Consider the following 14,743-nt stretch of genomic DNA (forward strand, 5'->3'; position numbering starts at 1 on the left):
CTTGATAGTGGGCTTTGCACACATAATGTAATGTAACGTATATGGTGTCACTCTAAACTTTATTCATCATAATTGTCTCTGATTTGGTAATCACTCTGGAATCCATCCTCACTGGGCGGATTGTGGAGAGAGCATGCGTCAGTGTTGACGAATGCACTCCAAAGCTAGCTAATCAGCTATCGTTGTATTCTCTAGCTAGACACTCCAGGGCTAGCTAATCAGCTACCGTTGTTTTCTGTAGCTAGAAATGCAATAACGTCGTCCTGTAATTCTATTTCGGCCATAAAGGAAAAGCCTTCGTGCAAAGATGAGAACTTTATCAATAAGCGTTGACATTACTGTTCTCTTTTCCACCGTCAAATATTGCCAGGTCGTGTGACTGCATTGCCCGATTAACGTTAGCAACATCTTCAGGAATTCGCCAGATAGCAAGCCAGTCAGCTAACGTTACCTAGCTAAATTACCGCAGTTAGTTGCCTCCAAAGGCTCTACAATAACAGCCATGGGAATAATTTTCACCAAGCTATGGAGGCTTTTCAATCATCAAGGTATGTCAGACCTATCGTTGACGTCGAATGTGTAGTTAGCTAGTTAGCGTAGCACGTTTCCTAGCGTCTAACGTATCCAGCTGAGTTCATGTTGTTATTTAGCTAGTCCAGCTGTTAGCCAACAGCCAAGAATGTTCCAGTGTTTACAAAACTGATAGCTAGCTAGCTTGCTATTACATCATATATATATATTTTTTATTTGTTTTTTGGGGGGGGGGGTGTAAAGTAATAATAAGTCGTTGGGTGTTTATCTGTCCTATTTCACCCATGTGGGAATTGGACAAAAACATTTCATATCCCAACTTCCCCTGACTGAGAGACCCTCTGAGAGTGGGGTCACGGCCAGGGTCTGCCATTATTAACGGCGACCCTGGAGCAATTAGGGTTTCGCTGCACCTGCGATGACATCAGCAAATATGTGTACTTTGATTCGAAGGGCACGTCGACAGTTTTTTTCACCTTGTCAGCTCGGGGAACTACCGACCTTTCGGTTACAGGCCAAACGCTCTAACTGCTAGGCTCTCTAACTGCCGTCCACAAAGTACTGTTGGTAACTTTGGCAACTTAATTGGGGAGGACGGGCTTGTGGTAATGCCTGGAGTGGCGTGGTATCATTCCATTCCCTAGGTTCCAGCCATTATTATTAGCCATCCTCCCCTGGTGTAATAGCTAGCTAGCTATATTGAATGATATCACCATGTGTTTTGTATATTATTATAGCTATATCAGTACTGCATTGTTCAGAGAGCCTTGGTTCTGGACCGCATCTATGGGAGTCTGTTGGGACATTGGGATGACATTTGGACTCCCATCCTCGCTGTGTACCACGTGAGTTGAGTCAGCCTAGCTAAAGTTCAGGATCATTGGAGAGTAAAATGGAACTTGAATATTAATTTTGAGCATTAGCCCAGCAACTGGCCTTTGATGCAGTATTTTTCCTGTTTTCCCCCACGATGGTCAGCTAAGAGCTGTGCTGAGTGTCCTCTTTAGTGCACTGTGTTTTTGTCTAAATTAGCTGAAAATGTAATCAATCCCTCCCTGCTGAATCCTGAACTAACTCAATCTGTAAACAGATCTGTGCAAACCTGTAACATGAGACCCGAGGGCAGCAGAGTGCTCCTATGGAAAGTTCTCTCTCTTGGCCTCTTGGTTTTATGTAGTATGTGGGCCTATTCTCAGGGGGTCACTGACTGTGGTAAAGGATTGTTTGCCTAGTCAAATCAAGGTCGTATACATAAACAATCACAGATATTGAAACTAAAGACTTCACTTTAGTTTTCACTTTAGGTTTACTGTTCACTCCTATCCCCACATGCAGTCAGTGCCACATCAGAATGTGTTTACCTATGGCTGGTCCCAGATGTTTGTGTTTGCTAACTACATTGCTGTCATTGTCAAGCCTAACATGTTTGGGATGGCAATTCCATAAGGAGTTAACAAGAGAGCTACTGTTGTCACAGGCTGGACAGCTTGCCTCTAAAATACAACATCATACTTTATACCTGTTACTACCAGACAGCCAGGCCACTCAGCGGGGTCGGTAGAAATCGGATGTTTCCGTTTTTCAGGAATACGGTATTTTCCACCTAACTCCCATTTCCCCTGAAAAACAGCCTGCTAGGTTAGGTTAGAGACAGGTATACCTCCCACACAAAGCATGTCCCATCATGAAGAGCTTTTCATGTGTTTCAAGTAGTGATGGGGGGGGGGAAATTGATACAGTTACATAATGGGATATTATTTTTGACGAGTTATCGTCAATATTGCAATATTAATAATATCGTGAGGTCCCCTAGTTTTCAAGGCTGCTGAAAAGGGGAAATATAAGTGTTTTCAACAACTATTGACCCACTTTATTCGCTGTCAGTGTAACCCTTGTTACAGGCATACAGCATGACCCATTTCTGAGCGACTCCATATTGGTTCAGTCAGAGCGATACTGTAGCTGACTTGTCTCTTAAAAACCTAGGCTTGTTTCATTGGACTCTCCTCTCACAATGTCTTTATTTGTAATATAAAGACCTTGTTCTCTCACATAGGCCTATTGTAATTGGCAATGCCCAGTGTCTGGGGAAGGCTTTGATTGGTAGTCGTCCACAAGCAACAGTGTTCCACGTGTCATAAAGCCCATGGTGCGAGAGACGTTAAGTTTATGTCGCCATGTCAGTAGTACTTCAAACAGGAATTTCAAAGACTTCTCAATGTGGGCTGTGGCAGTTTAAATAAAAAAAGCAGTTCATTCACAAGGTGAATGACAAGTAAAATAGACTAGCACAGCACCAGGTACAAAGATTCTTTCCAGTGAATATAGTCAATATTGTTGATGGAACCGTGTGCACCAATTTTAACTGCTACACATAGCCTAAAACACCTGAGGTACCTTTGCAACTGAGACAAGGTCTTATGCATTAGTTTACGCAAGACTAACTGGAGATCTCAAACTCAGGTGACAGATGTGTGTTCTTTGCAATCTGCATTTTGCAGTGGCTGCAAAAAATGTTCTCAAATTAAGGTCTGCTCTCTGTTAAATACATATTGTTTTCAGCACTTTTATTTCCATGACTGTTCAAAACTAGTTTTCTCCTGGCTGTCTCTTGACCCTCTGCAGCAGACGTATGACACCAAAGTATCGTGATGATGTTGTATCGTCCCTGGCGTTTCCCAGCCCAAGTGTCTACCTAGATAACACCCACCAAAAAAAGTGTCTACATAATGTCATAGCTTAGACCCCCCCCCCCACGGCTACTTGGTGTCATCTGAAGTTGTTTCGTAAAGCAAAAATAGGAATTTCCATTTCCTTAAAAAATGAACACCAAAGTAGTCTAAGTTGTGACCGTGAATCGAAATAGATCACTCCATTTACTGTAAACAGTCCCGAGTAGCAGTCAAATTGAACCCCGGTGCTGTAGCCTAAACACTGGGGATTGTGATGCAGGCCTGCCAAAAATACATGTAGCGAGAGACAGGAAGAGAAATGACTCTTTAACCTTATTGTCCAGAAACTATCAAGGCTCTAGTTGTTCTTGAGGCTCCCTCTCATTTCTGCATTGTGTGTCATGGTATTTTGGGGATTGTGAAGAAAGGAGATTCACTTCTGTAATTGCTGTGCTGCTCAACCAGCATTTCCTTGTCAGTCACATGATTAGGCTACATTTGTTAATATGGGCATGAGTAAGGACGAGGGGAGTGAGTATTGGGTAAGGACGAGGGGAGTGAGTATTGGGTAAGGACGAGGGGAGTGAGTATTGGGTAAGGACGAGGGGAGTGAGTATTGGGTAAGGACGAGGGGAGTGAGTATTGGGTAAGGACGAGGGGAGTGAGTATTGGGTAAGGACGAGGGGAGTGAGTATTGGGTAAGGACGAGGGGAGTGAGTATTGGGTAAGGACGAGGGGAGTGAGTATTGGGTAAGGACGAGGGGAGTGAGTATTGGGTAAGGACGAGGGGAGTGAGTAGGCCTTGCTCTAGATCCAATCCAAATATACACAGCCTACTCCTGCCTGTGGCTTTTAAAAGGGGTGGATATTGTTTCAGCTTATTAGTCATATGTTTGCTCAGCCTGCTGTGCCCATATCTGGCTGGATTAGCCATACTGGACATGTCTTGAATTCCGGTCAAGGTGTGGTTTTGCATTAGTACGAACCATCCCGATGACCTTGTACGAACCATCCCGATGACCTTGTACGAACCATCCCGATGACCTTGTACGAACCATCCCGATGACCTTGTACGAACCATCCCGATGACCTTGTACGAACCATCCCGATGACCTTGTACGAACCATCCCGATGACCTCGCAAGCTTAAATTCTCTTTTCACTACCGCTACATGGATACAGAATGTAAGCTTGCCAGATCAGGATGGTTCATACGAGGATAGTATAGGCCATGTACCTTCTTCAGTCATACTCATGAGGACTAGTCTAACTTCACAGGTGTAATGTAATGTCTTGTCTAGTGGCAGCTAGCATCATGCTAACAACATTGTAGTGTATGTGTGTGCTAAGAGTATCCTGTCTTTTGTTTTGGTCCAGTGTGTCTTGTTGGTGTTTGTCTGTCTGTCAGTGACAGTGTTTACATGGAGCTGTATGTTTGAGTGCAGATGGCTTCGGCTTTGTTCAGTTGAGCAGGTGGGTCAGTATCCGTTCTGTGTTCAGCTGAGCAGGTGGGTCAGTATCCGTTCTGTGTTCAGCTGAGCAGGTGGGTCAGTATCCGCTCTGTGTTCAGCTGAGCAGGTGGGTCAGTATCCGTTCTGTGTTCAGCTGAGCAGGTGGCTCAGTATCCGTTATGTGTGTGCCATCCATTACCGACAGCTGCTGCTTTCAACCTTAGCAAGCGCAGCACTGAGACCACTCACTCTAGTGTGTGTCTCTGTCTCTGTCACTGCCATGTCTCAGAGAGAGGTAAGAGGGGGGAATATGTGTGAAACATTGCAGTTTGTCACTGTGAAGTCTTAAGTCTTGCAGCTCCTATAATGAATAGCTTGTTTAGTTTATGGCTGTGCTGTGGAGATCTGAAAAACAAATATCCAAATGACTCTATTGTGCTGCTCAATATTGGGTGCGTAGGTCAGCCACTGGGCATTGAAGTCAGACTTATTTTTGAAGTTTATATTGTTTTGTGATTATAAGAATGTGTTTTTAAAATATATTTCTTCTCACTCTTTTTTTCAGAGCACAAGGTTATTATTGTGGGCCTGGACAATGCAGGGAAGACCACCATTCTTTACCAGTTGTAAGTAGCCTATTGTACCCTTTTTTTTAAAGGAAATGAAGGGGATGAGAGGGACCTCTATGAAAGGGAAGATGTAATTTATGTAGTGCTTTTCATTATACTGATAATCTCAAAGACTGTAAGAATTAAAACAAAAGTAGGCCTACATGTAGTTATTGGGTTGGACAATGGTCTTCAACGGAGGCTGTTATTGGGTTGGACAATGGTCTTCAACGGAGGCTGTTATTGGGTTGGACAATGGGCTTCAACGGAGGCTGTTATTGGGTTGGACAATGGGCTTCAACGGAGGCTGTTATTGGGTTGGACAATGGGCTTCAACGGAGGCTGTTATTGGGTTGGACAATGGGCTTCAACGGACGCTGTTATTGGGTTGGACAATGGGCTTCAACGGAGGCTGTTATTGGGTTGGATGTATAGGTCACATCCAACTCCGGTGGGCTGCACGTAGGCCAAGCCTAGAACAGTTTCCTGAAAGTCAGTAAAGAAGAGCCTTCACGCTTCACCCTCAGCACTCTCCTCCCCCACTCTGTTCTCAGCTCTTCTGATGCCCTGAAGCAGGCTTGGTTGGGGAGGTATACAGGAAAAAAAAGAAGGTATATTAGCCAAAGTTCCAGAATGGCACTTGACCCAGACAGATGAACTCATCTACTGCTCTGTTCAATGGTTGGACATCTTTTGAGTTAAATATCATTTCATAGATTTTTTTTAGACAGCCATGTATGCATTAATGAATCTATTAAACAATCAATTTGACTTTGTTTTTACCAATCTGACTACATAAAAACATAATGGTAATAATTTATTTGAATGGTACATTTCTATTGATAAACTTTGTAAATAAAGATGTAGCCTAGACCTATTCACAATACTGGGGAACAAATGTTCAAATCAAATGTTATTGGTCACATACATGTGTTTAGCAGATGTTATTGCGGGTGTAGCGAAATGCTTGTGCTTCTAGCTCCGACAGTGCTGTAATATCTAACAAGTATTAGCTAACAATTACACAACATGCACACATCTAATAAAGGAATGGAATTAACAATATAAAAATAAATGGACGCGCAATGTCAGAGCGGCATAGAATAAGATACAGTAGGATAGAGTATAATAGAATAGGATACAGTAGGATAGAGTATAATAGAATAGGATACAGTAGGATAGAGTATAATAGAATAGGATACAGTAGGATAGAGTATAATAGGATAGGATATAATAGGATAGGATACAGCAGGATAGAGTATAATAGGATAGAATAGGATACAGTAGAATAGGATCCAGTATAATAGAATAGGATACAGTAGGATAGGATACAGTAGGATACGGTGTAATAGAATATGATACAGTAGGGTAGGATACAGTAGAATAGGATACAGTAGAATAGAATAGGATACAGTATAATAGGAGTGTGTGTGCATTGAGTTATTGAGCTTGTTTTGGTTGATTTCATGGTGCTACAGATAAATATCTTTCCCTTCAATTTGGGACTTATTTTATTGTACTGATGAACAGCATTTTCATATAAATATATATTTTTTTAAAGGGTGCGCTCTCTTTAACCAGTAATGTTGTCATTCACAAGGCAAGAGGGGGGCATCTCATCGGAGTCCTATTCTCTTTCTCTCTCACACACACACACACACACACACACACACAGTTTGCTGAGGCAATCGATAATATTTGGCTGATGGAGAGACGCGACAGACACCGATTTTAAGGGAATTAATACATTTTTGGGTGGCAATCCGCTTTGAAATCAGCATATTTTGCATTATGGTTTGCATATTATCACAAAGTACTAGTGTAGTGAATTGATGTTAGCTTCAGCTGTAAGTTAAAAAGGAAAGTTAGCATACAAAGCTGGAAGCTAATGGTATCTTCTTTGCATTGTAACGTGTTCTAGCCTGTATGGACATTGTTTTGCGAACATTAATTAACAGTTTCAGCATTTCTACGTGTCGTGTCACATTATTCAAGTGTGTTAACTTCTGTGCAGCATGAGTGGGGCACTAACATGCAGCCCAGACTCCCAGTGCAGGCTAAGTGGAGCAGGCACTGTGCTGTTTGCTCTATAAGGGGGACATCGGCTACGCTCATAGACAGAGTATGAGAGTTAATCCATGAGAGACACGTTTGACAGAAGTACTGAAAGTAACAAATTCTAGCACTGAACCGTTTTTCATGTTCTAGTATCGTAAAAGTACCAAAGTTTTGGTATACCGTGCACCACTATCCAGCAGGGATAATTAGTTATGATAATGAGTTGTGACGGTAGACTAATTTCCTGTCACAACTAGGGGGATTTCATAACGTTTTTTTATGATAAATGGTGACCTTAGCTTAAATGCTTCAAAGCAAGGTTTTGGTTAGCCCTTGATCATGACTCTAAGTTCCATTTCTATTACACATAAGAATCATTGGACAAAGGCGTCTTCTGTACGGGGGAGTTTTGTTAAGAGCCACGATGCTCGGTCTGAACATTAACATGCATCGCTTGCAGTATGGTTCTGGAAGCGTAAGGACCTTTAGCTTTCTGTAGAAGACACACACAGGCACAGAAACGTGCACATGTATGTTGTATTATAAATATGTGGTGGTGGAGTGGTGGCCTGAGGGAACATCTGAATGTGTTGGGTAAGGTGTTATGAAATGTAATGTCATGTAGTATTTTAAACTGTATGTAACTGTTTTATGCTGCTGGACCCCAGGAAGAGTACCTGCTGCCTTGGCAGGAACTAATGAGGATCCATAATAAATACAAATAATAGTAAAAAAAGGTTAAATTGATACACACCTTTTTATAAGGTTAATGTTCCCACGCTGTCATATCTCCATGTCCATTTATACGGAAAACAGACGGAAGACCGAGTTGACTACCTGTGCTAATTAGATATCTGCGTCTCCGAACACCTGTGTGTAAACGAAGGACAGATGCCACAAACATGTTATGACTGAAAAATACTGTTGGCTGCAACTGTGTTAAAACAGTGTACAGTAAGTGTATGTTTTACATTTGTGAAATGATTTTCATGTGTTATAGTATCTGGCTGTTTTGGCTTCCGGAGCCAATTCACCTTTAAACAGAAGATTCAGATTACTTTAATGGTCAATTGCCCACAAGGTCCAACCAAAATTTGACTTTCGCTTTTAATTTAAGCTGGGAGAGGGGGTTATACTAAGCTATATTGAATTGTTTTAAGAAGGTCAAAACAACAGACATGTACAGTGCCTTCGGAAAGTATTCAAACCCCTTGACTTTTTCCACATTTTGTTACATTACAGCCTTATTCTAAAATTGATTAAATAAATAAAAATCCTCAGCAGTCTATACACACTACCCCATAATGGTAAAGTGAAAACAGGCTTTACATATTTTTGTTGCTAATTTATAAAAAATTTAAAACAGAAATACCTTTATTTACATAAGTATTCAGAACCTTTGCTATGAGACTCGGAATTGAGCTCAGGTGCATCCTGTTTCCATTAATCATCCATGAGATGTTTCTACATCTTGATTGTAGTCCACCTGTGGTAAATTCAATTGATTGGACATGATTTGGAAAGGCACACACATGTCTATATAAGGTCCCACAGTTGACAGTGCATGGCAGTGCATGTCAGAGCAAAAACCAAGCCATGAGCTCGAAGGAATTGTCCATAGAGCTCCGAGACAGGATTGTGTCGAGGCACAGATCTGGGGAAGGGTACCAAAAAAATGTCTGCAGCATTGAAGGTCCACAAGAACACAGTGGCCTCCATCATTCTTAAATGGAAGAAGTTTGGAACCACCAACACTCTTCCTAGAGCTGGCCGCCCGGCCAAACTGAGCAATCGGGGGAGAAGGGCCTTGGTCAGGGAAGTGACCAAGAACCCGATGGTCACTCTGACAGAGCTCTGGAGTTCCTCTGTGGAGATGGGAGAACCTTCCAGAAGGACAACCATCTCTGCAGCATTCCACCAATCAGGCCTTTATGTGGTCAGACGGAAGCCACTACTCAGTAAAAGGCACATGACAGCCCGCTTTGGAGCACCTAAAGACTCTCAGACTATGAGAAACAAGATTCTCTGTCTGATGAAACCAAGATTGAACTCTTTGGGCTGAATGCCAAGCGTAACATCTGGAGGAAACCTGGCACAATCCCTACGGTGAAGCATGGTGGTGGCGGCATCATGCTGTGGGGATTTGTTTTCAGCGGCATTGACTGTGACTCTAGTCAAGATTGACGAAAAGATCAACGGAGGAAAGTACAGGGAGATCTTTGATGAAAACCTGCTCCAGAGCACTCAGGACCTCAGACTGGGGAGAAGGTTCACCTTCCAACAGTACAACGACCCTAATCACACAGCCAAGACAACGCAGGAGTGGCTTTGGGACAAGTCTCTAAATGTCCTTGTGGCCCAGCTTGAGCCCGGACTTCAACCCAATCAAACATCTCTGGAGAGACCTGAAAATAGCTGTGCACCAACGCTCCCCATCCAACCTGACAGAGCTTGAGAGGATCTGCAGAGAGGAATGGGAGAAACTCCCCAAATACAGCTGTGCCAAACTTGTAGCGTCATACCCAAAAAGACTTGAGGCTGTAATTGCTGCAAAAGGGGCTTCAACAAAGTACTGAGTAAAGTGTCTGAATACTTACAGTACCAGTAACGTTTGGACACACCTACTCATTCCAGGGTTTTTCTTTATTTTTACTATGTTCTACATTACATCAAAACTATGAAATAACACATATGGAATCATGTAGTAACCAAAAAAGTGTCAAACAAATCAAAATATATTTTATATTTGAGATTCTTCAAAGTAGCTACCGCTTTGCCTTCTACTGGTGACATGTAATGGGGAATTGATCTTTAAAAAAAATATCTAATTCACACAATGAAACAATGAATGCGCAAGAATTGGTGGGAGACAGCTGAGCCATTCTGGATTGGATCCACCTGTTGGACCCACTGCTATGCCATTTATCTTCTGTTCTATTGGTTTTCATATTAACTTTCTTTTGTTGTCAATCGTAGTTATATTTGCAACCCATCTTAGTTGTTGCATCTTTAGATACCCCCCGTTTCTAATAGAGATTTTCATCTTATCACAAAATAGAACCGCTATTAGGTGGTCTGTTTTAGAATGGTGTTTTCCTGCGAATTCCATTTGGGCAAATTACGTTTTATTGGCTGCTTCATTACATGAGTTGCATGTTCTGTTTAAGATGCATTACCATAATCTAAATGTGATTTCTGTCATTCTGAGCACCGTGGGTGGACGCCATAATGGTTTATGCACCCAATGCATATGGGTCCAGTAAATTTCTCAAATGGCCAGTAAATTAAAATCTTCCCGGTCACGTTGTCCGGCACCACATTTTCCTAACGGAAATCTTGATATCAACAGATTTTTTTGCTTCTGTTGGACCCGGGATTCGAACTGCCAACCTTCCAGTTGCTGGCTCTTCTCTCTAACCGCTAGGCTGCCTGCCTAAGGTCCTTGGACTATAAGGAGTAATGTTAGGCTCCTTTAGTCCAATATTGGGCTAGGTTTTGGTTAACCCACAGTTCATGGAAGAATGATACAATGGGGCATAGATTACATGGTGAAGTGAACTCCGGGAACCCCATTGTTCTCATGCCTACCAGAATTCTGACTTTTTTTTGTTGCATTGATTGAGAACCTCCTGTGCTTGTGATGCAGTTCTATGAATGAGGTGGTGCACACCTCTCCTACAATAGGCAGCAACGTGGAGGAGATAGTGGTGAACAACACTCACTTCCTGATGTGGGACATCGGAGGGCAGGAATCACTGAGGTCCTCCTGGAACACGTACTACACAAACACAGAGGTCAGACCACGTATTGTGGCTGTATGGCCGTTATTATTATTTTGTAGTTTTATTTTTCATTAAATTAACAAAACTGCTCAACAATATTGCTATGCAATAGTTTTTTTTAAACGTCTTAATACAGTGTTTCCAGTGTTTTTACTTAGGTATAAGAGCAATTTAATGTAAAGTGTTACCGGCTGTCTTTTTAACTGTCCTTATCTCTCTCCCCATCTTTCTCTCCAGTTTGTGATCATAGTGGTGGACAGCACCGACCGAGAGAGAATCTCTGTCACCAAAGAGGAGCTCTACAGAATGCTTGCACATGAAGTGAGTTGTTGGTCTTCTTGTTCATGTTTTATGTGAGAGGACGTATGACAATATGTGTGGGTCAAGATGGTATGAGTTCAATACAACCCACAGCAGAAGACATGGCAGCAGCCGGAGTTCCATGATGGTGTATGACACACGTGTCAAACTCATTCCACGGAGGTCCGAGTGTCTGCGTGTTTTTTGCTCCACCCTTGTATTTGATTGTTGAATTAAGGTCACTAATTAGAAAGGAACTCCCCTCACCTGGTTGCCTAAGTCTTAATTGAAAGGAAAAACCAAAAACACACAGACACTGTCCTTCGTGGAATGTGTTTGACACCCCTGGTCTATGAGCATACGGGCACCTCTCGCTTTTTCTCCTCATCCTCCTCCTATTCCCTCATTGTATCATTCACCATTCCTTCTCCTCCATCCCTTTAGTTCTCCATAGTTGAAATTAAGTGTGTTAAACTCCAAATCCTCTTGCCCTCTCGCTCTCTCTCTCTCACTCGCCAGGATCTGAAGAAGGCGGGCCTGCTGATCTTTGCTAACAAGCAGGATGTGAAGGGCTGTATGTCTGTGGCTGAGATCTCCCAGAGCCTGCAGCTTACATCAGTCAAAGACCACCAGTGGCACATCCAGGCCTGCTGCGCCCTCACTGGGGAGGGGTAAGAAAATTTGTATTTTCTCCTTGGTGGACCGGAGACTCTCATTAAAACTAGCTCTTGTCTCGATTATTGACTAAATTGGTGTTAGCTAACCATCTTAGGGACTGGTGCTGTTCCATGACCCCAAGGTTGAGAAACTGCTGTAGATAGTGCTAGCACTGGTAGTACTGGCAATCCTTCACTTAGGCATACAATGCATTTGGAAAGTATTCAGACCCCTTGACTTTTTTCACATTTTGTTACACATTACAGCCATATTCTAAAATGTTTTAAATCGTTATTTTTACTCTTCAATCTACACACAATACCTCATAATGACCAAGTAAAAACAGTTTTTTAGAGATTTTTGCAATGTATTAAAAATAAAGGGTCTGAATACTTTCTAAATGCACTGTGTTAGTCTGAAGAACATACTTCACAAATGTATCAAAATATATTCCCACGAACTGATAAATCCATTATCTTGTTCTTCTTATGTCTCCCTACCTTTAGGTTGTGCCAAGGCTTGGAGTGGATGACGTCACGATTGCGAGTCAGATGACCTTTGACCCTGATCAAAAACAACAGGTGTGCTGTTCCTCTCCTCTCTCTACACCTTCAGTCCTGAGGGGTGTGGTGGTTGGTTGGCGGTTGACGGGTGGCCCTCTCCATGAAGCCTCTGACCTGACCCAGCCGGCCAGACTGCCAGGATGTTGTTTTTCTGATGCGTGTTTATTTATTACTACAAAACACTGCTCTGACTGAGAACTGTGAGCAACCAGAACTGAATAACTCTACCTTTTCAGGATCAATTCTAGAAAGAAAAGTTCAACAAAAGACTGATAAGAATTCCGGTGTGTTGAATTTCTGAATCTGCAAGGTTGGTTTTCCAACTAAAAAAGATATGGACTATCTGGGACTGGAGGTGAGCTTGGACTTAAGAGGACTCGTCTTTAGTTGTTTGAGTGAGCCTGCCTGCCCAGAGTGGCCTTGTTTCAGTATTGCCATACTGTCTGAGATGGTGGTATTGCCCTATGTGTACAGTCCAGTATTTACATTATGACTGCGTCCCAAATGGCGCTCTATTCCTTAATTCACATTTCATTACCTTGTGCCTGCTGCGTCTGAATCCTGAAGTGATGATGGCTGAAGATACTGAGTCACAGAACCGAAGAGAGGGAAACCCAACTCTCTCAGCTCATATGAAATACATTCGAAAAAATAAAATGTTTTTATCTGTTTTGGGTTCATTACATTTGTCATAAATGTGTATATATTTCACAGGTAAGAAATATTCCTATGTTTCTGGTTATCTTCATATACCCTTGTCATGTGGTTTTGTCATTCTCAGGGATGCAAACTAGTCACCTTTCGGCGAAATTCGCCGTTTTGAATCCAAAATAGGTGACCTATGTGATTCATGTAGATCCGATGAGAACGTTTGGGAGGGGGGCCTTTGGATCACTACTGTCTGTAAGCGAACGAGTGATGCGCGTTTGGAGCAATACTGGCTGTATCCAAGGCTCAGCCAATCGTTTACATAACAACAGAAATCAGCGCAACAAGCGACTGAAGAGACAACCATCAGCGCGCGCTCTGGAAAGACAGCGGAGAGTGGAAAGGCAGCTTGCCAGCTACAGCAGGGCGTCCCTGAACGATAACGAAGACGTAACGTTAGATGAGAAGCCTGACCACGGAGACTGGGGTGAGAAGGTGATGAAACCTACTTCATGAGCTGTAGCCGAAAAACTACTGGCATTTGGAAAGTTTGAGGTGAGGGAGAAAGTGGTGGAACAAGTATTGTTAGCATTGTTAAGAATCATGCTAACTGGATCGAATTCTCCGTTAGTTAGCCAGAGACATGTTGAGCAACATTAGCCAATTCATCTGATAAAATTCTTGAGTTTATGAAAATTAGCTTACAAATAAAGTCAGACTAGCTGACGTTACAACATCTGATGAGCTAGTAACCTAACCAATTAGCTATAGTAATGAAACAGGCAGGGAGCAGGTCTCGAACCTTCGACCTATCCCGAAGTCCAGCGCGCTATCCACTGCCCCAAAAGTATACTCGAGCAACTCCTCAGTAAGGAAAGTAGCTATTGGCTGTCCTAAAAGTCGCTAAATGACGTCATCACCTAATTTGCATAATTGGCAATGTGCATGTAATTGTGATGGACGCTGTATGAACTTTCTTTTTAATGTCACAATTCCAACCCTCCTCCTTTATCCCGGAAAAGTGACCCAAAAGAGACACTCTGGTGGAGTTAGTATTTTTGTTTTTTAGCTCAGTTTTCTTAGTTTGGTTTGGTTTTTAACCTTATGGTCCACTTAGGAGCCGACAACAATTCACAGTAAAACATGAACATTTTTAACCATAACATTTTTTCCATTTTTTTGTATACAATCTAAATGGACCAAAAAGAGACAATGGAAAAAAACTCAATGGCAATGTGAGAAAATGATGGTAACTACTCTGGCCCTAATTCAGGTTAATTGTTTTTTTTTTAAATGTAAGCCGGCTTCCCGCATGCGCGATTAATTTGCAGTCTGGACGCGGAGGGGTGAACATCTCCTGCTCTGACTGCAGCTGGGAGGGACTGCTGCGCAAGGACTGGGCCGCCTGTGAGTGCTTTGGGATGGGGTCGGGCCCACGGCAGCACCCGCTGCTCGTTGAGACGAGTAAGAACGA

General features: G+C 42.5%; 1 protein-coding gene across 3 annotated transcripts; it reads left to right on the forward strand.

Annotated features, from left to right (window-relative positions):
• Positions 1-129: 129 nt before the first annotated feature.
• On the forward strand, positions 130-13,292 carry LOC106582344 (ADP-ribosylation factor-like protein 5A). Of its 3 annotated transcripts, none has more exons than XM_014165361.2 (6): positions 130-548; positions 5,219-5,279; positions 10,966-11,113; positions 11,339-11,422; positions 11,921-12,072; positions 12,565-13,292. In XM_014165361.2, the coding sequence occupies exons 1-6, from the start codon at positions 503-505 to the stop codon at positions 12,611-12,613; spliced, it is 540 nt and encodes a 179-aa protein (XP_014020836.1). In that variant the 5' UTR covers positions 130-502; the 3' UTR covers positions 12,614-13,292. The 3 variants fall into 3 exon arrangements, with proteins under 3 accessions (XP_014020836.1, XP_014020837.1, XP_014020838.1); XM_014165363.2 differs by lacking the exon at positions 130-548 and adding an exon at positions 1,095-1,376; XM_014165362.2 differs by lacking the exons at positions 130-548; positions 10,966-11,113 and adding an exon at positions 1,012-1,376.
• The last annotated feature ends 1,451 nt before the right edge of the window (positions 13,293-14,743 follow it).

This window comes from Salmo salar, chromosome ssa21, assembly GCF_905237065.1.
Source record: "Salmo salar chromosome ssa21, Ssal_v3.1, whole genome shotgun sequence".
Classification (NCBI taxonomy): domain Eukaryota; kingdom Metazoa; phylum Chordata; class Actinopteri; order Salmoniformes; family Salmonidae; genus Salmo; species Salmo salar.